This window comes from Pleurodeles waltl, chromosome 6 (assembly GCF_031143425.1).
Source record: "Pleurodeles waltl isolate 20211129_DDA chromosome 6, aPleWal1.hap1.20221129, whole genome shotgun sequence".
NCBI lineage: Eukaryota > Metazoa > Chordata > Amphibia > Caudata > Salamandridae > Pleurodeles > Pleurodeles waltl.
Genome location: NC_090445.1, coordinates 290,910,133 through 290,936,672, shown reverse-complemented (window position 1 = coordinate 290,936,672; position 26,540 = coordinate 290,910,133). Strand labels below are relative to the sequence as shown.

At 45.9% G+C, this 26,540-nt stretch overlaps 1 protein-coding gene across 1 annotated transcript in view; it reads left to right on the top strand.

The window, feature by feature from the left end:
• Window positions 1–2,604: 2,604 nt before the first annotated feature.
• LOC138299643 (galactosylgalactosylxylosylprotein 3-beta-glucuronosyltransferase 1-like) overlaps window positions 2,605–26,540 on the top strand; it is a 266,337-nt gene continuing 242,401 nt past the window's right edge. Inside the window, exons 1-2 of the mRNA XM_069238095.1 lie at window positions 2,605–2,767; window positions 19,690–20,069. Coding sequence (XP_069094196.1) covers window positions 2,668–2,767; window positions 19,690–20,069 — 480 coding nt within the window. The 5' untranslated portion in view covers window positions 2,605–2,667. The remainder of the gene's footprint in view (window positions 2,768–19,689; window positions 20,070–26,540) is intronic.

Below are 26,540 nucleotides of genomic sequence, written 5' to 3'. Positions count from 1 at the left end.
GAGTTGCTAAGTTCCAGGGACCACGCTCGTCATGCTGAGAGGGGACCCAGAGGACTGGTGATGCAGTCTTTTGTTGCCTGCGGTTGCAGGGGGAAGATTCCGTCGACCCACAGGAGATTTCTTCAGAGCTCCTGGTGCAAGAAGGAGGCAGGCTACCCCCAGAGCATGCACCACCAGGAAACAGGCGAGAAAGCCAGCAGGATGAAGCGATACAAGGTTGCAGTAGTCGTCTTTGCTACTTTGTTGCGGTTTTGCAGGCGCCCTGAGCAGTCAGCGGTCGATCCTTTGGCAGAAGGTGAAGAGGGAGATGCAGAGGAACTCTGATGAGCTCTTGCATTCGGTACCTGAAGAATTCCCCAAAGCAGAGGCCCTAAATAGCCAGAAAAGGAGGTTTGGCTACCTAGGAAGGAGGATAGGCTAGCAACACAGGTAAGAGCCTATCAGAAGGAGTCTCTGACGTCACCTGATGGCACTGGCCACTCAGAGCAGTCCAGTGTGCCAGCAACACCTCTGTTTCCAGGATGGCAGAGGTCTGGAGAACACTGGAGGAGCTCTGGGCACCTCCCCTGGGAGGTGCAGGTCAGGGGAGTGGTCACTCCCCTTTCCTTTGTCCAGTTTCACGCCAGAGCAGGGCTGGGGGATCCTTGAACCGGTGTAAACTGGCTTATGCAGAGATGGGCACCATCTGTGCCCATCAAAGCATTTCCAGAGGCTGGGGGAGGCTACTCCTCCCCAGCCCTGACACCTTTTTCCAAAGGGAGAGGGTGTAACACCCTCTCTCTAAGGAAGTCCTTTGTTCTGCCTTCCTGGGCCAGGCCTGGCTGGACCCCAGGAGGGCAGAAACCTGTCTGAGGGGTTGGCAGCAGCAACAGCTGCAGTGAAACCCCGGGAAAGGCAGTACCCGGATCTGTGCTAGAGACTCGGGGGATCATGGAATTTTCTCCCCAATGCCAGAATGGCATTGGGGTGACAATTCCATGATCTTAGACATGTTACATGGCCATGTTCGGAGTTACCATTGTGACGCTATACATAGGTAGTGACCTATGTATAGTGCACGCGTGAAATGGTGTCCCCGCACTCACAAAGTCCGGGGAATTTGCCCTGAACGAGGTGGGGGCACCTTGGCTAGTGCCAGGGTGCCCACACACTAAGTAACTTAGCACCCAACCTTCACCAGGTGAAGGTTAGACATATAGGTGACTTATAAGTTACTTAAGTGCAGTGGTAAATGGCTGTGAAATAACGTGGACGTTATTTCACTCAGGCTGCAGTGGCAGGCCTGTGTAAGAATTGCCAGAGCTCCCTATGGGTGGCAAAAGAAATGCTGCAGCCCATAGGGATCTCCTGGAACCCCAATACCCTGGGTACCTCAGTACCATATATTAGGGAATTATAAGGGTGTTCCAGTATGCCAATGTGAATTGGTAAAATTGGTCACTAGCCTGTTAGTGACAATTTGTAAAGAAGAGAGAGCATAACCACTGAGGTTCTGGTTAGCAGAGCCTCAGTGAGACAGTTAGGCATCACACAGGGAACACATACACAATAGGCCACAAACTTATGAGCACTGGGGTCCTGGCTAGCAGGGTCCCAGTGACACATAACAAAAATACTGAAAACATAGGGTTTTCAGTATGAGCACTGGGCCCTGGCTAGCAGGATCCCAGTGAGACAGTGAAAACACCGTGACATATACTCACAAACAGGCCAAAAGTGGGGGTAACAAGGAAAGAAAGAGGCTACTTTCTCACACACTACACTAGGTTCAATTTTAATTTCTTTAGGAAGGCACATTCTTCTATAGAAAAAAGGGCAAGGGTAATTGAGCAGAGAGGTGCTTCTTGTGAAAGAACACTTAAAAAGTGCTAGCTGCGAAAAGGTTAAAACATTGCGTTTCTGGCAGCAAAGAAATCAATTGATGTATTTTATTTCAGTAATGTATTCTATCAAGGAAATAGTTCAATAAATAGTTTGTGTACAGAACAGCATGAGTCAGAAAAGATTATATAGTATTACACAGTAACGTATTGAGTAAGACAATAGTGTACTCCATGCATTTGTACAGAACATTATGAGTCAAAAAGAGTGTATAGCATTAAAAGAACCAAAATAAACCTGCATCCCACAACGGTAACGCCTTGAGACGCCCGTTGGTGATTTGCCGCGCTTTATAAATCCTGACCTGACATATGTGTATATATATATATATATATATATATATATATATATATATATATATATATATATATATATACATATGTGTGTATGTGTGTATATGTATATATTTATATAAATATACACGGATATATTTTGAAAAACAAATATACAATACAACATAAAATAATGTTCCCTTATTTTACTGATTAGATTATGTGAATATTGTCTCTGGGTGTAATGAAGTGCATGGTTGCATGCATTACTGATCATATTTTTCTAGGAATTAAGTACGAGCAGAAAATTAAAAGAATATAAAAAAGTACCCCAGAACCTTGCAACAGAGCAAATAAAATATAATACAGCAACACAAAGGAATAATTAAATGCTAGTTCCCTTCCAGGAGGGGCGGGCAATGCACCGTGGGAGCTCCATTAGTGAGCAGCAGGTAGGGTGAGTCACAGCTGTAAGAACGGCCTCGCGGAACCTGCACTACACAATCCTTTTACCATGTATCTCAGATGGCTCACTTTCATCTACTCCTGCTGCTTGTTTTCCTGTATTTTCACCTTGTTTTTGGGATGTTATCATGAGTGCAAATTGGAACAATGTAAGTATTTTCTGGTGTAGTTTGGCACATTACTGCTTGCTGCTTGGAAGATCATATTTGTGTCCCTATATGTATCGAATTTACCAAGGTGTGCTGCTTGATATTTGATCATAATAGCACGGAGCAAGGGTGGAACCAGCAAAGATTTGTTTTTGAGTGTTTACTGAGTGTGGTAACCTTTAGGCTTGCTTCTCTACCAAGAATGGGAACAGCATTACTTTGAATGAAAATTGATGTATTTCAAACTGCATCTTTGCTTTCAAACTTTCAAACTTTCACATTGTAAATAATTGAATTAACAACCGAGTTTTATAGTATTCCCGCAGGTCACATTGTGTTTTTAAGAAGTATCACACCACATCTTGGGTGGTGCTGTTTGTTTTGGTCTTTGCTAATGTGAACGAATGTTTCTTCTTAAGCTGCGTGCTGCTTATCGTATATAGAGTTTGCTACATTTCCTTTTAGCAGTCACTGTGCACTTTTGAGTTTTGTCTGTTGTCTGTATTATGAATGTGATGTAAATATCAGTTGGTGGCCATTAAGCACAGGTCAAGAGAGGCATCTTCGCCTCGTGTAGTTTATGTTATCTGTTAAAAGAGGTGAGCAAAGCGAGAAGGCGTAAGACAGGCCCACAAGGGCCCACAAGGCACTGTACGGAGAGGAGCACATTTATCCTCATGGAAGGAGGGCCTTGAACTACCTCTGCAGACTATTTTCAAATTAATGCATAGCAATGAAGAACCACAGGCTGTTCTGTGGGAAACCCCAAAACCCTTTTCCGTTGTCAGAAAACATTGGAATAAAACTTGAAAAATATATTAAAAATTGTTGAAAGTAGAAAGAGCCTCGTGTCTCATATAATGCTTAGGGAGAGCGAGGCAAGAGATAAGGAAATGATAGACGAGAGGAAGCAGACCCTACAGACAAGTGAGAAACAGAAGAGAGAGACAGGCTATAGACCTGAGGGAAAGCTGAGAAAGACAGAATAGCGAGAGAGGGGCGATGCAGACACAGCTGAGAAATAGAGCTGGGGAAGATGACTGAGGGAGAAAAAGGGCAACACACGTGAGACAGATTGAGAATGGTAATAAACAAACGGTTAGAAACGGGCATCAGAAAGGGGGTGTGGGCAGTTGAGCGTCAGAGGTCATAAGGAGACAGAGACAGGGGAGAAGGTAGGAGCGTGAGGGAGAGATAAGGAAATTGAGGGGTAAAGCCAAAGGTAGCTGATACAAAGAAATATGCGGAAGATGAGAGAGCTGAAGGACATCTGAGAAAGAGAGCTGAGATGATGGAGTAGTGAGTATATATGAGATTTACCAAAGTGATGTAAAGACAGGGAAGATATGTGAGGGAAAATAAGACAGGTTAGAAATGTGATAAAGGGACAGGCAGATGTGAAAACAACAGGTAGAGAGATCGTGGGGAAAACGAGAAAAGTTGAAATAGAGGCATAGAAACAAAAAAGAGATGGCTAAGAAAGAGACAGAGACGGGAGTGAGAAAGATAGACCTGAAAAAAAATATGAGGAGGGGAAGAAACAGAAGGGCAGTTAAGAGACAGGCACGTTAGAAAGGCCTAAGCGATGGAGGGTGAGAGCAGAGAAACAGCGAGGTGATAAAGCGATAGAGACACGTGAGAAAAAGGGAGCTAGGGGCTAAATGAGAAATGGAAATAAGAGACAACCAAGCAAAAATTGGCAAAGCCAGTAGGTCTCTGCCTTAGAAGGTATGTGCTGACCTTTGCCGATTTTGTATCGTCACTCTTCACACGTTTTTTTAGTTCACTATTTGGATATGGTCTTCTGCCATGCTGGAAAGTAAAAAATAACAAAATGTCTGCAGGAATAGTCCAACGCATTCATGGACGTGCGTTGTGATGAATGTGCACAAATGTCCGCACAAAGCAGCCATCATGGAATGGTCACCAATATTCAAGATGGCCATTGTGTACCTACCTCCACATGTATGCACCTCTATGAATGGATGCATTGTGGTACCCTTGCAGCCATTTTGGCTTTTTTCTGTTATGTATGTTGTGTTATGATATGAGCTTTGGCTCGGCATTTAAAACTCAGTGTCGTAACAACGGACACCACAGCCCCTGCAGTGCGAGCGTGGACGAGCTCGATGGAGCCCCCTCAGCACAGTACGCTGTGCATGGGCTTCAGTCCCTGTAGGAGGCTGGCCTGGCTTGTAGTGGGTACCAAGGGGTACTTACTCTCTGTACCAGGTCCAGTTATCCCTTATTAGTGTAGAAGAGGTGTTTCTAGAAGCTTAAGCTGATAGAAGGTAGCTATAGCAGAGCAGCTTAGGCTGAACTAGGAGACATGCAAAGCTCCTACTATACCACTGGTGTCATATGCACAATATCATAAGAAAACACAATACACAGATACAGTATACTAAAAAATAAAGGTACTTTATTTTTAGGACTATATGCCAAAAGTATCTCAGTGAGTATCCTCAGCATGAGGATGCCAAATATACACAAGATATATGTACACAATACCAAAAATATGCAGTAATAGCAAAAGGAAGTAATGCAAGCAATGTAAAGTTACAGTAGATTGCAATAGGAGCACATGGGTATATGGGCAACACAAACCATATACTCCAAAAGTGGAATGCGAACCACAGATGGACCCTAAACCTATGTGAGCTTGTAGAAGGTCGCTGGGACTGTAAGAAAACAGTGAGGGTTAGAAAAATAGCCCACCCCAAGACCCTGAAAAGTAGGTGTAAAGTGCACCTATAACCGCCAGAGAGCACAGAAGTCGTGATAGGGGGTTTCTGCAAGGAAGGCCAACACCAGCAAAGCAACAACAGTGGATTTCCGGACCTGAGTACCTGTGGAACAAGGGGACCAAGTCAAAGAGTCACGACACTGTCGAGAGTGGGCAGATGCCCATGAAATGCCAGCTGAGGGTGCAAAGAAGCTGCCACTGGATGGTAGAAGCTTTGGTTTCTGCAAGAACGAAGAAGACTAGGATCTTCCCCTTTGGAGGATGGATGTCGCACATCGTGAAGAAGCTTGCAGAGGTGCTCCCATGCAGAAAGACCGCAAACAAGCCTTGTTAGCTGCAAGGGTCACGATTAGGGTTTTTCTATGCTGCTGTGGCCCAGGAGGGACCAGGATGTCGCCACTTGGATGAGGAGACAGAGGGGGCGCACAGCAAGTCAGGGAGCCCTCACAGAAGCAGGCAGCACCCGCAGAAGTAACAGAACAGGCACTTGGAAGAGGAGTGAACCAGAGTCCACCCAAAGACACAAAAGGGAGTCCCACAATGCCGGAGGACAACTCAGAAGGTTGTGCACTGCAGGTTAGAGTGTCGGGGACCCAGGCTTGGCTGTGCACAAAGGAAATCCTGGAATAGTGCACAGGAGCCGGAGCAGCTGCAAATCATGCGGTACCCAGCAATGCAGTCTAGCGTGGGGAGGCAAGGACTTACCTCCACCAAAGTTGGACTGAAGAGTCACTGGACTGTGGGAGTCACTTGGACAGAGTTGCTGAGTTCCAGGGACCACGCTCGTCATGCTGAGAGGGGACCCAGAGGACTGGTGATTCAGTCTTTTGTTGCCTGCGGTTGCAGGGGGAAGATTCCGTCGACCCACGGTAGATTTCTTCAGAGCTCCTGGTGCAAGAAGGAGGCAGGCTACCCCCGGAGCATGCACCACCAGGAAACAGTTGAGAAAGCCGGCAGGATGAAGCGATACAAGGTTGCAGTAGTCGTCTTTGCTACTTTGTTGCGGTTTTGCAGGCGTCCTGAGCAGTCAGCGGTCAATCCTTTGGCAGAAGGTGAAGAGGGAGATGCAGAGGAACTCTGATGAGCTCTTGCATTTGGTATCTGAAGAATTCCCCAAAGCAGAGACCCTAAATAGCCAGAAAAGGAGGTTTGGCTACCTAGGAAGGAGTATAGGCTAGTAAGACAGGTGAGAGCCTATCAGAAGGAGTCTCTGATGTCACCTGCTGGCCCTGGCCACTCAGAGCAGTCCAGTGTGCCAGCACACCTCTGAATCCAAGATGGCAGACGTCTGGGGCATGCTGGAGGAGCTCTGGGCACCTCCCCTGGGAGGTGCAGGTCAGGGGAGTGGTCACTCCCCTTTCCTTTGTCCAGTTTTGCGCCAGAGCAGGGCTGGGGGATCCCTGAACCGGTGTAGACTGGCTTATGCAGAGATGGGCACCATCTGTGCCCATCAAAGCATTTCCAGAGGCTGGGGGAGGCTAATCCTCCCCAGCCCTGACACCTTTTTCCAAAGGGAGAGGGTGTAACACCCTATCTTTGAGGAAGTCCTTTGTTCTGCTTTCCTGAACCAGGCCTGGCTGGACCCCAGGAGGGCAGAAACCTGTCTGAGGGGTTGGCAGCAGCAGCAGCAGCTGCAGTGAAACCCCAGTAAAGGCAGTTTGGCAGTACCCGGGTCTGTGCTAGAGACTCGAGGGGGTCATGGAATTGTCTCCCCAATGCCAGAATGGCATTGGGGTGACAATTCCATGATCTTAGACATGTTACATGGCCATGTTCGGAGTTACCATTGTGATGCTATACATAGGTAGTGACCTATGTATAGTGCACACGTGAAATGGTGTCCCCGCACTCACAAAGTCTGGGGAATTTGCCCTGAACGATGTGGGGGCACCTTGGCTAGTGCCAGGGTGCCCACACACTAAGTAACTTTGCACCCAACCTTCACCAGGTGAAGGTTAGACATATAGGTGACTTATAAGTTACTTAAGTGCAGTGGTAAATGGCTGTGAAATAACGTGGATGTTATTTCACTCAGGCTGCAGCGGCAGGCCGGTGTAAGAATTGTCAGAGCTCCCTATGGGTGGCAAAAGAAATGCTGCAGCCCATAGGGATCTCCTGGAACCCCAATACTTTGGGTACCTCAGTACCATATACTAGGGAATTATAAGGGTGTTCCAGTATGCCAATGTGAATTGGTGAAATTGGTCACTAGCCTGTTAGTGACAATTTAGAAAGCAGAAAGAACATAACCACTGAGGTTCTGGTTAGCAGAGCCTCAGTGAAACAGTTAGTCATCACACAGAGAACACATACAGGGCACACTTATGAGCACTGGGGCCCTGGCTGGCATTGTCCCAGTGACACATACACTAAAACAACATATATACAGTGAAATAAGGGGGTAACATGCCAGGCAAGATGGTACTTTCCTACAGTCCCCTGACTGGGTCCAGCGGTGAGGTGGCCCCCTCCAGGTACTTTGCAGGATGGGGACCCTCAAATTTCGTTACACAATTAGTAAAACTGTCCATAGGCAAGACCTAAAAAACGGCACTAGGGAGTTTGGGAAGATACATTGGGGGAGAGATATGAGCAGGAGGGAGGAGAATAACAAGAGGGGAGACGTGAGTATCAGAGCAAGGAATAGAAGCACAGGATACAAAACATGACTAGCCAGAGAGAGTTATGAGAAAGGGGTGATACATGGAGACGAAGTAAGGAAAGGATGAGAAACAAGGTAGAGTAAAGTAATACATTCTAATCCGAATTTGTATTCATAATATGGCACAGTTTAATGAGCTTCATCTCTAGGAGGATTTGTATACCATGCTCATGTAGTAGATGACATTTTCAAAGGAGTGGATGGCTGGATGACCAACCAGTGACCAGTAAATCTGAAATGATCCTCAATGACCTGGATAAATGAAGGCAATATGTTTCATAGTTCCATTGAGATGGCGAATTGCCCACTGGATACGAGGAGAGAGAAGTCTCACCTAGGCTGATGATCACAATTGCCATCTATGGAAAAAACTTAATTTTGTTATTTAGGTTTCAAGGGACCACTGTCCCAAAGAGCCCTATGGGCCAGACATAGTATCATACATACTACATGTTCTTGCACCAAATGCTGAAAAAGAGGTTGTTCAATGGGCATTACACAACAGATTTCTTCAGTCAGGATATCTACTATACAACCCTTTCTTGATTCAACAGGAATATGTAAATCTGTTCTGGCCAGTTTACTCACTGCCACTTTCCAGGGGTCTTTGCTTTAACACTGAGAAAGTATCCAGACTCACCCCATGGGGATCACCAGTGGTCGTCTCCAGGAAACCGAAACAACGGGGGTGCATCCGCATCTGCATTAACATGCATCTGCCAAACAAGGCCATCAAGAGGGAGGCAAACATCACCTCTACCATTGATGATTGATTGCTGACCTTAAAAGCTCCAAGTGGTTCTCGAAGCTTGACCTGAATTCGGGATTCCACCAACTAGAACTGCAGGAAAAATGTTTTTACACAATGACATTCTCTACACATGACGGCCTCCGCCAATACCAAAGGCTCAATCAACGTTGGAATATCATCAGTGGCAGAGGTTTTCCAAAATGGAATCAAAAAGGTCCTATCTGTCTTAGAAGGGTTGATCAATGCCAGCAATCGCATCTTTACATGCCTCCCACCATCAAAAGCCATCATAGCAGACTAAGAGTTGCTCTCAAACTGATCAACAATGCAGGTCTAACACTCAACCAGAAAACATGACAGTTCCTCCGCCAAGAGATGGAATTCTTCAGCTACATCTTCTCAAGCAATAGAATTAAGGTAGATCCAATAAAGTACATGGACATTAAAGAGGCCACCAAGCCTACAACCCCATCAGAAGTCTGGAGCTTCTTGGGGCTTGTGACATGCTGTGGAATATTCATTCACAACCTCGCAACTCTAGCCAGCCCCCACAACACCTGATGAAAACATTGACTCCATGGACATGGGGCACAGCAGAAGATGAGGCATTCCAAGCCATCAAGCAGGCACTCCTCCAGGACACTATCCCGGTGTACTTCACTCCTGCCAAGGAATCTGAGCTCATGATGACTGCCAGCCCCACAAGCTTTGGGTGCAGTTCTTATGCAGCATGCCAAAGATGAATAATGGAGGATCATTGCATTTACCACCAAGGTCCCCACCGACTCTAAGCAATCACCCACAATGAAAAGGAAGCCCTGGTGATTAAGAGGGGTGCAACATTTTAATTTATACACATACAGCTGGCCATTCTGGGTCAATTACAAGTCACGTATCCTGCTGTATGCAGGTGCTGCATCACACCCCCAACCTCGCATTGAGAAAAGGGCCCTCCAACTTCAAAAGGGTCAGTTGATGGTGGGGTGTGCCCGATGCTGCTCAAATCCCATGGAATACCTCTGCCATATCCTCAAAAGACTTAGTGAGTGCAGTGGGTCACCAAAGTAGGCTGCCTGCAGACCATTGCCTTGCCTTGCTGCTTGACCCAGAGTGACTCCAGGGTCTAGTTGGCTGGCAACCTGTTCTGAACCGGATTTGCTGCTAAGGAGAAGAACCTAACAGGAGCTACCGTGAAGTCAGGTCGACTAGGAAAGCACCATGGGCAGATTGGTGAGCTGGTAGGTCCCAATCTTCTCTCAGTTCTCATACTACATTTTAGTGGAAAAAGTTCTGACAAGTTTTGGTTTTGGGCTGTTTGGGCACCTTCAGCACCATTCCAGGGGTCCAGGACTGGGTGGGCACACTGGCAGGATATTACTCACTTAAGACAGGGCCCAGGTTCAGGGTTCAAGTTGGTAGAGCGTTTTGTGTCCTTTGAGCTCAGAACAGGTTGCCAGCTAATTAGCCAGAGGAGTCACTCTGACTCAAGCAGCAAGGTAGACCTCAAGCAGCAGGGCAATACTCTGAGGTACAAGACAGGCTTCAAGCAGCCGGGCAGTTCTCTAGCAGCAACAGGGCAGTCCTCAGAGATACAAAGCAGGCCTCAAGCAGCAGGTTAGTCTTCTGGTGTACAAGGCAGTCATTCTGGGGGTCCTCCGCAGGTCTAGGCATGAACTGAAGAGTTGGTCTGGAGGTCTGATATTTATACCTTGAAGGATTTGAAGTGGGAGAAACTTCTAGGTTTTTCTGCCATCTGGCCCTGGAATTTCTCACTTCTTCTACTGCCAATGCTACCAATAAGTATCACTTTTTAAATATAATAAGGAAACCCAATGTTATCATGCTTTCCAGCTAGCATAATCAGAATAGTGTCTCAAACACTTAATAACGTGCCCTACGAACGTGCCATCAACCCCTCCACTCCCTTTTCCATTGTGGAGGAATTGCTGCATATTGTGTCTATGGCCATTTCAGTACTTATTTCCTTCATACTGGGAAAGGTGAGGTGCAAGAGGATCTCCATGTGATTGCAATGTGCCTTTTGACCAACAATAGTAATAGATATGACAATTTGCATTCTAGAATTTCTTGCAGAGTGTAGACATCAGGAAAAGTAGCCAGACATCAGGCTTGTAAATGTGGGTCCTGATCATAAGTTCTGGAACTACAACTTTGACTGTCAATTCATATGATTTCCTGGAGGGACATGGCCATAACATATAACAAAGCCTCTATTTGTTGTGTTTCCCCATAGTCAAGTGCCTGCTATCATCTAGAACCTGTGATGTAGGTTTAATGGCATCAACTATATTAGCTGCATTACAGTTGCATTATAGTGTGTTGTACCAAATAAAATGTGATTCTTGTGGACAACCTTGCAGGAAAACGCAGTGGGAAGCACCATTCATTTCTCTGCCCATACCCACTATTGATTTGTTTCTCTGATTTTCTATCATGGTTTTGCCATCAATGGCACTGTGCATTTGTGTAACTAATTTCCAAGTTCCACCCAACCTGAAGAGTGAGCACAGGATGTTGGAAGTCAAGAGCTTTGCCATTTGCCAACCTCAGGTCTTGTGAGTCACCTTCACTTGAAAACATGTTAGACATTAGCCTGTGGGAATTGGGTGATGGTATCTGAAACTCTTGAAAGTGGCATGCCTTCAAACAAGTTTCCAACCATGAACAAAAGCCTGATTTGATTCACAACTTTATGTTAGCTGCATTGGATGCCACCGTAAACCTAGGGTTGCACCACAATTGCAACTCTGGCTATCTGCATTGTTGGAGTGTGCGTGTTCAAGGAATCACATTCAGCAGCATCTGATTGTTTTACATAAGGTGTATCTAAAGATAGCATTTGTCTTATTGGTCAAACATTGCCTCTGGGAGTGCTGTGTCTCAGATAGATGTATTATCCCATGCTTAACTCATTGATCTATTTTAATGCCCACTAAAGTTGTTCAGACAAGCAGTAGGAATCAAAATTTGGAGCAGTAAGACTATCCTCCTCCAATGAAAGTTATGTCTTATCTAATGCCATTTGACATTTGACATTCCCTAAATTAGGTCCACCACTTCAGAGTTGAGGGCCCTGAAGAAAATAAAGAAACTTGGAGGAATTAGTGTGGGATGGTATGAGAAACTGAGTTTTTGGTTGAGGGGTGTAAACCCTATTCATGCAACAACCACAAACCCTTTTATGGTGAGCCATAGAAGTCACAAAATTAACCTGTGCTTAACCCTGTAGTAGCTTGGCACAAAAGCAGTGAGGCTTAACTTAGAGACACTGTGCCAAATATTTATGCAGCACACAAACAATAATAAAGTTGAAACAAAACACAAGAAAACTCCCACACCAATTTAGGAAGAAAGAGTAAAATTCAGTAAATAATTTGAGACCAAAATAAAAAAAAATCCAATTAGTAGAACGAGAGTTATGAATTTTACAGTTTGTAGTAAAAATTAGCACCTAAAAGACCAAAGTGCTAACAGCGAGCACCTAGCTGCGTGGGACCGTTCCAAATTTGAAAAATATATCTGGCCGCGTTGGAGCGTGGTTCAGATACAAGAAGTGGATTGGGCCCAATCAGCATTACCTTTAGCCTCAGAGGAACTTCTACGAAAAAATGTCTAAGAAGTTCAGTGGGGCAAGGCTGCAGGAGGTGTCCTAGAAGGGAGCGTCATTGTCAGGTGGCCTTTGGTTGAAGTTGCGGGGAAGATTTCTTCTTATGGGCTTAGTCGACAAAATGGAAGTTGGAAATCTCCAGCAGGACAAGACAGAGGGCTGTACCCAAAGACAATTCCACAAGGTCAGATATCCCTTTGGCGAAAAACTGCTAAAAAGAATTTGTTGTTGTGAAGAAGAACATAGCAGGAGAAGCCCCAAAATCAATCCGATTGGCGATGCACCTCGGGCGGATAGGCAAGCAGGTCGGTCCTGGTCTGTTTCTGGTTCTCAGAGAAGTTTTTGGCCAATATTTTCCTCAGTCCTCAGTTTTGGGATTTGGCCATCTGGGCAGCTTTAGCACGACAACCTAGGGTCCCGGACTGGTGTGACAACTCTTGGGCATTCATGACTCACTCAGTGCAGGTCTAGATGTGGGTTGAATATGGTGTTATCATTTTATGTCCCTGTGGCTCTGAACAGGGAGCTAGCAAACTAGTCCTTGGAGTCAATCTGGTAGTCCTGGGTGCATGTGAATATGCAGGGCTCAATAGCACGGCTGGCCTGTGAGGGTTCAAGCAAGGCCCCAGGCAGGAAAGCAGTCCTTCCAGGTGGTCACAGCAGCAGGTCACTGCAGCAGGCAGTTGTCTGAGAGTCCTCCTGCGGTCCAGTGGTGAACTGAAGAGTGGGTCTGAAGGTTCTATTTTTATATCCTGGTGGCTTTCTTCTGGAAAGCGGGAGAAGCTCCTGGAAAGATTCATTTAAGTGAATGTAATTTCCTGACTCCCCTACCCTGGCTTCCAGCTTGCTGCAATGACAATGTAGGGTTGTTAGGCCCTTTGTGTGAAGGCAGAGTACAGGCTGTCCAGTTGCAAGTGGGGTTGTGCTCAGCTCCACCCCCCATCCTGCCAGCAGATGGCCAATTTTGGCACACCTAATCCCTCTATTGTGTGACTGTCTGGGGGGAATTCACAAAGCCTAACTGTCAGCTACACCCAGTCTTGTGACCTAAGACTGGCTACAGGCCTCATAAACTTAGGAGGTTTTCACTACCAGGACATGTAAAACTTAAAAGTACATGTCCAACCTTTTAATTACACAGCACTCTGCCCTATGGGCTACCTAGGGCTTATCTTAGGGCTGGCGTATATGCAATAAAAGGGGAGTTTAGGGCTTGGCAAGGAGGTTTAAATGCCAGGTTGACAGAGGAAATACAATGAGGCCCATGGACGTACTAGGAGGGTGATAGAGCATACTAGAGGTCTCCTGAAGGCTAGATTCTGGTACCTACATCTCTCTGGGGGTTCCCTGACCTATGGGCCTGATAAGGTGTGTAGAATAGTGGTGGCCTGCTGCATGCTGCACAACGTGGCAGTGAGACATTCAATCCCCCTTTTGGAGGTGGAGAGTGCTATAGGTCCTGATCAGTTACCTCAGAGAGGTGAGAAGAGTGATGGTGAGGGTGAGGAAGGGGAAGTTGTGAATTCCAGAAACCAACTGATACAACTCTACTTCCAATAACTGTGTGGGACTTCAGTCTGTCTATGTGGTTAGTGAATGATACTGTGAGTGTGCCATGTCATCTAAGGGGAATTGGTCGTGATATGTGAGACATGGACCTCTTCAGCATGGTACAGACAGGCAATAAACGCATTTCCTTCTTGAATATTTTGAAATACATTTTACCACCACCATGAACAATTTGACAATAAAGTTGATCCCTGTCTGTTGCATCCTTACTCCACTCTATTCAACATTGAAGACAGGGGACAGTGTTACAGGTGAGATAAGATATTTATTGGTGAAATACAGTGGAACGTGATATGTACAGTGATGGAATTCGTAATGGTTGGGTGTCCTCAAAACCGACTTGGTGGCAGGCCTGTTTGTTGTCATCGGTGGGTCCTATTTGTAGTTTACTACTTTATTTAGCCCTCAGCTAAGTGCAGTTGGTGAATTGGTGGGATGGTTGCTTGGCAGTAGTAGCAGTGTCAATTGTCAGAGGGGGGATTGTTCTTAGCTGGGTTTCCAGTGCCATATCTTGGTCTGAGACTCCGTTTGGGCGCCTGATGTGGAGCTTCTTGGGGTGGCATGGTTGGGCCTTGTGATTCCTGGGGGGGTATTTCGTGTGCAGTTTCTGCTGCTTGGGTCATCTGTTGCTGGTTGTCCAGGGCTGTTGTGGGGGCCTCTTGTCAAGTGTGGGTGTCTGAGGGTTTGTTGACCAACTGCAGCAGTGCTCCAGCAATGATGGCCATTGTGGCATTGTGCTCTTTCCACTGCTCCATGGCCTGTTGGTGTTGTTCCAGCTGCATCCTCTGACTTTGCTCCAGGGTGGATAGAATCTGTGCCAACCTGTCTTGGGTAGATTGGTATGCCCCCAAAACCTCTGCAATGACGTCCTGGGCTGCTGCATCTATCCGGTGCCCTGTCCCCTGACCCACTGGGGCACCTGACCTCGCCCTGGCCCCCTGTGCCTGTGTCCTCTGCGCAGGTCTTGATGTGCCACTAGTACTGGGGCCCTCGTCTTCCTGCATGTTGGGGGTGGGAGACTGTGGCCTCTGTTGCTTTGTCACACCTGTTTGAGCCCTGGGTCCACTGGTGTGGGTACGCCTCCACCATGGTCCTTAGCTCCCTTTCGGTGAAGCAAGGATTTTTTGGGGGGGACATGATGAGGGTGGTGGATGCCGTTGGGAATGGGTACGGGGTTTGGGTGCTCCTGTATGGGTCGCTATGCGTGCTGTGTCTGCTGGCGTCCTCTGTCTGGCTCTGGTGCTCTTCGTCTTCTGGTCGTGGTTTCCTTGCAAGGGATTGTGGGGTGTGTCTGGGGTGTTTTATGGTGTTCTGGATGTGTGTCAGGTGTGCGGGTGCTAAGCCTAGCCAATGTGTGCACTTGTTGCTGTTGGGCCTCTTGCCCCCGTGTCGGTCGCAGCCGCCAATGGTCGTCCGGCCTCCACTGTCCGCTGAGGTGATTTGTGCATCATTATTTGGAGGGCGGGTTGTGGTGTGCTTGGCGGTGGTGGGGTGGGGTGGGCCGGGATTCCCGCCGACAGGGTCCTGTCGGGGAGTGGTGGTGTGGGAATGTTTGGCGGGGTTGGGTTTTTGTTCATTATATGGCGGGTTTCCATTCGCCACCGCTGGCGGGATTCTGTTCACCGCCGCCACGGCGGTCTTTACCGCCATGTTCATAATGACCGCCTATATTGGCAACTGACAGACTGCGTTGTTTCGACTATAGAGCATACCTAGCACGAACACATGCGGAGGGTGATCAAGCGAGTTCATTACTGGCATGGCTGGCAAATCCAGCAAAAAGGGGCTCAGTGATAGTCGAACTTACACAACCCGGAGGCGATTGTATTAACTCTCAGTCGGCTATTAATGACGAATTTCAGAAATATTATGCTGATCTATACAGTAGTAAAACACGTCCCCCCGTGAGGAAATACGGGCCTTCTTGCAGCATCTACGATATCGGCTGTAGATGCAGCCGAACTGGGAGCGCCGATCACGGAACCAGAAGTGAAAGAAGCGATTGCTTCCATGGCACGCAATAAAACACCTGGCCCAGACGGACTCCCAATAGAATTTTACTCAACCTATCTAGCCAAACTGGGACCTAGATTAGTGGTGGTCTTTGAAGCGGCAGCTGGGAACCGGACATTACCTGTGTCTGCTCGGAAAGCCCTGATAATACCGCTCTTAAAGCCGGGGAAGGTGCCTACGGATGTGGCTTCTTACCGCCTGTTATCGATGCTCGCGACAGACTATAAGATACTGAGTAAAATACTAGCGGCCCGACTCATGCGACACATGCCACATCCAATATACGCAGATCAGGCTGGATTTATTCCACGACACCGAACAGCGCAGAACATACAACGCCTCCTGTTTTTGATGCAAAGTGATGGTTATGATAAGTATAGGGTGGCAGTCTTCGCTATTGATTTTGAAAAATCTTTTGACAGCCTGGAGTGGAGATACTTATATGAGGTCCTCTGCATGTTTGGGATGGGAAACCGTTTTATAGCCTGGACAAAACTACTGTATGCTGGACCGACAGCCAGGGTCCAGACAGGCACTACCATCTCTGATGGCTATAAGTAGAGAGGGGAACTAGACAGGGTTGCACCCTTTCCCCTCTGCTATTTGAATTATCAATCGAACCACTGGCTTGCAATGCTAGAGAGGGCAGAACATTTAGGGGTATCACGCTGGCGGCTCAGACTCATCATATAGCATTATACGCGGATGACCTCCTGCTCTTTTTGAAAGATACAGAAAGGGATCTACAGGGCCCTCGGGTGCTGCTAAGAGACTTTGGTGATTTGTCTGGGCTGAGGGTAAATTGGCAGAAATCCATTCTCTTTCCGACTGAAGAGGGGAGGAATCCTCCACAGAACATAGGAGAATTACAATGGGAACCCAGGTGTCTAAAATATTTGGGAGTCCATGTATATCATGACTGCCAGAACCTGTACGTTGGCAGTATTCAGCAGGCGCTGAGACGCATTAAGAGCTCAATAGGGTTTTGGTCCACACTGCCCATCTCGGTTGCGGGCAGAGTGGCGCTTCTAAAGATGATAACCCTCCCCAGACTATTATATTTTTTCACGACACTGCCAGTATAGATCACTGAGAGTTTCTTTAGGGATTTGGATTCTCTGATAACAGGTTTTATCTGGGGGACTTGCAGTGATGAGATGGGCTACTGAAGAGGGGGGACTGGCTGTCCCAGACTTTGAAGCATATTACTTAGCAGGCCAACTGCAATGACTAACCAGATGGACGGCAGACCGTATGACACACGGTCATGAAATATTATCATCTACCCCCAAACTGTCCTCATTGGCCAGAGTCATTCTGGGCCTCGGACCGCCTGTGCTTCCTAGATCCCAGACACTGGAAGTAATCCATAAATGCTAGAGACGACATCTCCGCAAGACAAAATGCCCATGCCCCTCTACCCCCAGACACCAATGCGGTGCCTATTAGCACTTCCATATAAGGGCAGTTGGAGTGGACTAAAGAATTGGGAGAAGGCAGGAGCTTCCACCCTGGGCACTTTATGCGAGGCAGACTCTCTACTGCCCTTCAAGGACTTTCGAATTCTATATCAAATCCCAATGGGGAACTTCCTGCTTCATACAGCAATCACAAACTCGATGAGTAAACACTGGCATACTGATAATTCAGAACCACCTATCTCGGAGATAACACAATACCTCGTTAGTGCAACAGGGACAAATAGGGCAGTGACCCACATATATAGAAAAATAAGAACTGCGCTGACACTCCCACTAACAGTTCTTAAACAAAAATGGGAAACAGATCTGGGGATCGTCATAGAAGATAGAGACTAAGAGGAAATACTGACCTGGATTCCGAGGGCCTCTAGGAATGCTCGATTTAAATTGATTAACACATATGTCCTACACAGAGCATATCTGACACCGGGCAGAATCAAGAGGCACTTTGGAGCCCTGGGATCTGGCTGCCCCAGATGCCATGAGGAGGGTGGGGAATTTATACATATGTTCTGGACCTGCCTAACCCTACAGGAGTATTGGCGCGAGATAACACAAGTCATATCTGACGTTATTGATCGGAAAGTACCGGATAACCCCAGACACTGTTTACTAGGGGGATATCGACACCAACCCAAACACAAATACACTAATCAGTTCCAAGATTTAGCCCTAGTCCTGGCCAAAAGAGAGATCGAAGTGACGTGGAAAGAAACCACAGGACCACGTGTGCAAGCATGGAGAAGGGAAGTCCTCAGATGGGTGAAGGCGGAAGAGATGATTAGGCACAGGGAGGTTTGGAGGGGCCAAGGCCCCATGGAAAGGGCCAGAGCTTGGAGCACTTTGGTAAATGAGTGGGAACAGCAAAAAGAGGAAGCACTAGACGCCTGCCAGCTGCGAAGGACCACTGACCTGGTCACGCAGTCCCCTCGACATCACACACTTTGTGAGGAAGCATTAATACACTCAGACAGGGGCATACTGCACATGTACATGACCGGAACACATAACCTGTCAACCCGCAAGGAAGTTCAGTCTTTTAGACATTTATTGATAACCAACACTCACCGGGCACTCGAGCGACGATTGGGGAGATAGGGTGGAGGTTTGATTCCCTCGGGGAGTGGGATACACTACAGCAGCAGGCGAAAGACTGTATACACTATTACTCGTCATTGGCCTTACTTTCACTGAAAATGTAGGCACAGTTTAGGATTTCATGATGGATGCGATATTCACTCCGGATGATAACTAGAACATCTAATGATGAGATACACCAACTTCAACTGTTGTAATGTAACATTATCAATGCTAAACGCCCTCCCTGAGGGGAACTGTTTTGTAAAGTCTCTGGTTCCAAGCTATTGTTACAACTCTGCTGAAGAAACTGTTTGCCGATGCCACCAGTCCCTACCAAAAACCACCAACATCAAGTAAGACAACCAATCAAGTAACCCATGTTTAATTCAATCTAGACTAAACTTGTAACACTTGTATAGAGACATTTCATTGTGTATTGTTAATATGTTCTATGCAGATATCACTACTGATATCTGAAGCATGTACAACGGGTGTAATCCCAGATTCTCTAATTTCTGTGTAAGTAGGACATTCTTGTATGAATTTGTATGATTTGCCCAGCTCCTGTGTCGTTGACCCTTCCAAATGGAAAATCATAACACACAAGCAGATAACATAAACGGATTTCTTTAACTGCCAATAGTACATGAAGCTCGTTAGCCTCTGAAGAATTTTGCTATAATTTTTTTAATTGTTTCTTGGGGATATTGAGTACTAACATCCCAATGAGTGTAAGGCTTTCCTGACTTGGAGGGTAAGACTTGCCTGACTTGCCACAAAAGTGTTAAACATTTCATTCATGTTTTCTAACGAGAACGACATACACAATTACCAAATTATATCTCATTTTATACAATTGTGTGCCTGTATTTTATGTTCATCCTATTACATGTACAGAACATAAATGGTTGCCTTTTAGTAAAGTAAAAAAATAACTATATTACAAAAAATCCTGTTGCACGTAACATGTATTTTGCAATCTCTTTTTTCAGTTTTTAGACATAAAAAAGACGACCGTACCAAACTACCAACTATTTTTGCAATAACCCCCACCTTCACAAGGCTGGTGCAGAAAGCGGAGTTGACTCGTGTTTCCAACACATTTCTACATGTCCCAGAGTTCCACTGGATTGTTGTTGAGGATTCCACAAATAAGACCCAGCTGGTCACCTCTTTTCTGCAAAAGAGTGGCTTACGATACACCCATTTGTCCATCAAAACCCCTAAGGGTGTAACAAAGTCTAGGGGTACTGTGCAAAGAAACTTGGCGCTGTCCTGGTTGCGAGACACATTTAAGTCCAACCGTTCAGTAGAAGGAGTTGTATATTTTGCTGATGATGACAACACATATAGCCTTGATATTTTCAAAGAGGTGAGTACTTTCCTTTTTTATTTTAATAATTTTACCATGGGTATACTATTTGTTTAAACCAGAAAACAGCTTTAAAAGGTCAACACGGGAAAAGTAATATAGTAAAATACATATGCTATAATTTAGGGCAAAACAATTCAATGAAACTAAAACATTTACTTCAAAAGGATTAGAAATGTGTTTACACAAGATGTAATTTAAACACGCATTGTAAAGCAATTATTTTTATTAATACATAAAAGATACTGTGAAATAAAGCACACATGAAAAGAAACACATGGAATGACAAGAGAGAAATGAAAAAGGTGAAGAGAAAACAGGATCGATTTAGAGATTTTACATATAAGATTGCATACAGGTGGAAAATAATTGAAATGAAGATAAATAGCATTTTAAAAACTGAGCACAACAAGCAATAGACAATAATTACATATTTCATATTTCACAGAGGTTGAAAAGCTTCATTTTGAGAACAAGTAGATTTAAGGAAATTCTTGCCAATAGTAACTACAAACGATCCCTTTCAGTGAGATCTAGGTTGAAAAGGCATTCGTTGAATAAATTCTGTGATTTGCACATATCCCATCCCACCAGGATGAATAGGGCATCTTACAAGTCTTTCCAACATGATGTGATTTGCTACAAAGCTGTAGAAATAAAAGAATCCAATATTTCATTAATAAGTGAGTATTCCTCTTAATGATCTAATTTGATATCAGTATGACCTTCAGTAGCATCATTGGCTGTAGAAACAACATCAGACGGCACTAGTGCCTGCACAATTATGGTGTAACAGTTCTGTCTTACATGGTATTGTAATTTTTTGCAATAACATTTGGACTGACTGGGCAGTGCAAAATAGTTTTTGCACGAGTCAGTGAATGCAAAAGTGTTTTTACGGGGCGCTGACAATGAAAAAGATATACTAGCAACATTACAGATTCATACCTCTAAAATGTTTGAGTAGATACGTGTTTTCCTCGTGTTCCTTATTTACACAGCAAAACAATTTTTTAGTGAGTTAAAAAATCACTTCATTAAGAAGAGCTCAATACCTAGCCTTGCACCGTCCATGTGTGGGTTCAGAGTACTTCACTCATGGTATGGTTGAAACTGTACCCTATATACAAACGTTTTTGAAACCTTTGCCAACACATGCGGGGACTTCATATCCCACCCTGCACTGCATTGTGGACTGTGCAGAGCAAAGGGGCGGGGCTTCTTGCACCTGTTTGCTGCTGCGTAGCCCTTCATAAAGCGGAGCTTGCACCTGTAGCACGGGATGTAGGCCAACACAGCGGGGACTCCATTTACCACCCAGCTCTGTATTGTGGACAGTCTAGAGCAAGGAGGAGGGGCTTCCTGTACCTGTTGCCACCATGCAGCCCTTGATAAAGTGGCGCTTGCACTTGCGGCATGGGATGACTGCCAGCACAGGGGGGACTCCATATCTCACCCTGCACCACATTGTGAACTGTCCAGAGCACAGAGGTGGGGCTTCTTTCACCTGTTTGCTACACGCAGCCCATCATAAACCAACACGTGCACCCGCGGTGTGGGACGCACCTGGGCCAAGACCGGGCCAGCACTAGGCCTGTCTTCACCCGTCATTGACCCAATAAGGCTCAGCTTGGCCATCCCTTTTTCATCAGAAGGTATTGATGATTTTGTTTTCTATTATCTGATTTTTGCTGAAGTAAGTCTGTCTAATCTCTTGGCTACTGGATTTTCAGCAAGTATAAGCATTGGTTATGAGCGCTCCATGGAGAAACGCAGGGTTGCTAGCACAAAATGATTTCTGGGGTCTACCCTAAATGGTTTCTTACAGCATGTCATTGGGATAATCAACAAGGAGATAATATTTGCAGTGTGGCGTTTGCTACTATCTTTCCCCTGGGACTTAAACCCTGGGCCTCTTCTCATGACCACTGCAGCTGCCCCCACCATTACGCTACTTCTCCACATCTGTCAGCGTGTTTGGCCGTTTTGGGAACTCTTTCCTGTCTGCCCACTCTTAGCTTCTCAATGACCATCGCGGCTATGGCTGAGGTTAAGGATCCCTGCCATAGATCACTACCCTCCAACAGTGCATGCAACAGGGAAAAATGAAAGTCAAAAAACATTGGGGCAAAGAGAAAGAGAATGGAAATGGGAACCAAGTCTAAAAGACAGTGTCCAGGCTCCTCACTGATGTCACCTAAGACAACCCCAACGTCTAATTCCAACCCCCACGGCCATTTGTTTAGTAACTCTGGCTAAATCACATCTGATAGCCTGGGTAAAATCTGCAAGAGGGTCATGTCTACCCTTATGTGCTCACTGGTCCCAATATTGTATTGTTTGGCGATAGTGGAAGGAGCCTTGAGAGATTTGAGGAGTGACTTGTTAACTGCAGACTATCAAGGTGCTGGCAGAGAGTTCTATTGGGGATAGAGCTATAATGACAGCTCGGGCCCCATGGCCTTAGCAGCCAGTAGGTTTGGAAGGCTTAATGGATCTGGACAGGATCGATGTTGGAGGGAAGGTTACCTATAGGCAGCCACGATCCCAGGGTGACTGCATTGGAGGCTATGAAGCCCCTGAAGTCCCCAACTTGTTTGAATCTTTCGATGCTTCAATTACCCCCTCAGACAACTCCGTATGTGGTCATTTTGAAGAATGGGTCTCCGCTAAGAGTGGACTTAAGGGAAGAGCATGACCAATTTAGTCAACATAGTGGTCCATTGGATTAATGGTAGACTGGGTCGGCGAGAACTGTCACACAGCCGGATCAATTTTGTTAGCAGGACCACATGGGTGGGTAACTCAACGAAGCCTGATGGAACTAATTGCATAGTGATAAACTTTAAAGACAGAAGGGTGACCAAGGAGATATTGGCAAAGAAAAAGTTTGCGATTTCTTCCCCTTCAGCCATCAAGGCCCTTCTGCTTGTTTTTTTTTTACAAGCCACGGGTTGGTCTCATTGCTCCACCATTGTCTGGTCAGCCTATCACGACGTCTTACATGTTTGCACCAATCTCACATTTGGACCAGCTGGATTGACTACCCCCTACTTGGATCATCTCTGCTCAGCAAACTCAAATGGCAGGGATTAGACTAACAGAGCCAAATCCAGTCCTGAACCTGCCACTAACTGCTGACATTAACACCATCCTGTTGGAGGGATCAGACCATTTCAGCTGGGTAGCGACGCTACATTGTCTTCGGACACTGTCACCAGTAGTATTCCCATTGTGAACTTTAGAAATCAGAGGGGTTGGCATTTTTCAATGGCCTCATAAAATGTTGTGGGTCTAGCTAGCAAGTGGGGTAGCAATGATTGGCATAACTTGGTTAAACTTCATGCAGTTTTTTGTCTGCAGGAGACATGGCTCACTGAACCTGTATTTATGGATGGTTATGTAACATATTTTACATCCCCTGTTCTGGGTCCCACGGGCAGGACATAACCTTCATCTCCCTTACATTTCCCACCCAGGTCATGTGGTTGAACCTCAACTCTTCGCAATTTATACTTCTGCATTGTCTAACAGCCCAGATGCTTTTTATTACTGTGTATAATAATGTGTTTTGTATCCCCAAGGTAGATCTGCCCAGGTCCCTGCTCAAAGATGCTGACGAATGTATAAGTAACATACAGGGGAACTATGTGATGGTGCTCATGGGAGACTTTAATTAGGGACTTTGCCAGCTCTCTGTGTCTTTGGCCTGCGAGTTGGTGGATAGTGTAGGGGACCCATTTACTTGTTTTGCTCATTGTCCGCTTGAGGATAAATTTAACCAAGTCATCATGAAATACAATTTACTGTTCTCTTTTGATTCATTGACTATAAAGCCTACTGTGCTACCCACTTATGTAGGGAGGGGAACTCCCAACCAAATATACCTTATCCTCTTCTCTTCATCTCTGGAGAACTGGGTAACAGAATATCGTCTGGCGGATTTGCCACTCAGTGACCACTGAGTATTGAGCCTTTTTTGCATGTTCCCTTTCTGGCCAAAGGAAGCGCACACTCCTCTCCCTCTCCAGTACTTAAAGAATAAGGGGATACTTAAGAGGTGGCCTACTGTGGATGTAGACTCATTTATGACAAGCCTGGTAGCATCTTCACTGCTTGATTTTTAAAGTTGTTCAGTTGAAGATTGTATCCTGGGGTAGGTGGGAGGTAATTAAGTGCTTTGACAGGATGTGTTACACTGGGTGCAGCCTGCTTCTTGCCCTGATCAAGTCTAGCAAGGAGAAACCTGTTAAGTGGTTTATTGCCAATTGGACAGCAGCACACAACCAGATGCTGGCAGCCGTAAGACTCCCCTAAAGATCAGGAGAAGGTGCGGGACAATAGGGCCCATTATAGGCATGCAGTGAGAGTGAGGAAAGCCGCCATAAGAGAGGAGGCTTTTTATTTCCTGCTTCAGGCCACTGAGCTGCGTGACAGTAAGACTCTGGGTGACAGTCAACTGTAATTATTTTAGTAACAACAATGACTCAGGGATCAATACAGTGATCTCTCCAAACACCTGGGTTTCCTCTTCATGAAACTCCATGTGGACCCCGATGTTAGGGCCATCACTACTCCTGGGGGGGCAGCAGATAGTTTGTCTTTGTCTCCCCTAGAGAATCCTTTGCAATCCCAGCCACTGGCAGTAACTCTGGCTGGCCCATAGATTGAACTTAGCGAGGTTCTGATGGCATTAGATAGTTGTCCAGCCGGGAAAGCCCCAGGCCCTGATGGAATCCCCTCTGACATTTTTAAGGCTAATATTGAGCTGTGGGCTCCACTTCTTACGAATGTCCTTAATGTTTTCTTAGGCACAGGCCTGGCTAAATCTTGGGCCCTTGACACCATAGTCCCCATATTTAAAGAGGGCTCCCAAAGAGATCCTCATTGTGACCGCCCAATAACACTGACTAATTCCACAGACATTGGCTGGCAAACATAATGTACTGTCTGAGCTACAGTTTGGTTTTAGGCCTGGCCCTCAATTTGTCCCTTTAATTGGCAAGTACTTTGTGGCTCAAGAAGGCAAGTTGTACCTGGCATTCATGGATTTAGGCTCTGCTTTTGGCTCTGTCAACAGAGCCACATTGTGGAGCATTTAGGCAGATATGGGGGGTGGAGAAGTATCGCCAACTTTTTAAGGCAACTTCACAATGAAGTTACAGCTAGAGTGAGATACGGCCCAGGGTGGGGGAGGAGACCACAGCAGCATTTAGCCTTTCCAGGGGCACGTGCCAGAGACATGTGATGGCTCAGTTCATGTTTCTCTTTACATATACATGGCCTAAAGAAGCAGTTGGTGGACCTTGGTGCAGTAGGGGGCCACTGCATCCCAGCATTAATTTACACTGATGATACAGTTTTAATAGCCAGGAGAGCTAATGGGTTGCAGTGCTTATTGTACTGCTTTTGCAATTACCTGACCAGCCTTGATCTGAAGGTTAACCAGTCAAAAACCCATGTCATGGTTTATGGCGCGAAAAAGGAGAACCGCTTTTTTATAGTCAATAGTAACATAGTTCGTACTGTCCCCATAGTCACCTATTTAGGTGTCCTTTTCAATAAACATTTCATATGGAGACCTCTGAAGATCAGCAGAGCTGCTAACGTCTCAAAAGGAGTTGAGGCTGTTTTCAATTTCACTGGCAGACTTGGACTGAAGTCAGTTAAGGAACTCATAGCCATATGTAGGGCCTACTAAGTGAGGGTGTGGGGTATCAGTGAGCAAGTGGGACTGTAAACTGTAGAGAATGTTTTTTTTAAACGGTTATAGTCTATTCTCTCTAGCACAAGCTCCTTTATCTGCCACATGGAGGTGGGTCTGGGCTATACTGAAGATGTCACAAAAATGCAAACCCTGCAATTGTGGGTCTGAATTTGGACAAGGAAGCAGATGATCTTTAATAGATCTCTCCATACTGATTGCCTCCAACTAGACCATTACCTGGACATCCCTTGGATAGAGTATATCCTAGTAGTCTTAAAGCGAGCTTTGCTGCCACACTGAAGAGTACATTTCTAGCTCACTGTTGGGACCATAGACTGCGAAGAGAGGTTGACAAGTAAAGCGTCCAAGCATATGCAGAGATTCCTACTAACCCTGTCTTGGCACCATACCTAATGTGGGTGAGGAAGCAGCACCATAGGTTCCTGCTGGTCAGGCTCAGACTAGGCACTGTTTACTTCCTTGCGCCCTTCCCTGCTCAGGGCCCTTATTTTAAGAATTTACCCGATTGTCCCTGTGACGGTTGGTCTGTGGAAAGTACCTTGCACTGTAAGTTTTTCTGAGAAGATTTTGGCCCAGATTTCTACTCTGTTTACGCAGAATTTGAATAATTTTTTTTTACGCAAATTCGGCAAAAACCTAACTCCATATTTATACTTTGGACGTAGTCATTTTTTGCTTATAGGAAACTACCTTTGTGTCAATGAGATGCAAGGTAGGCGTTCCAGTGCAAAAAATGACATATA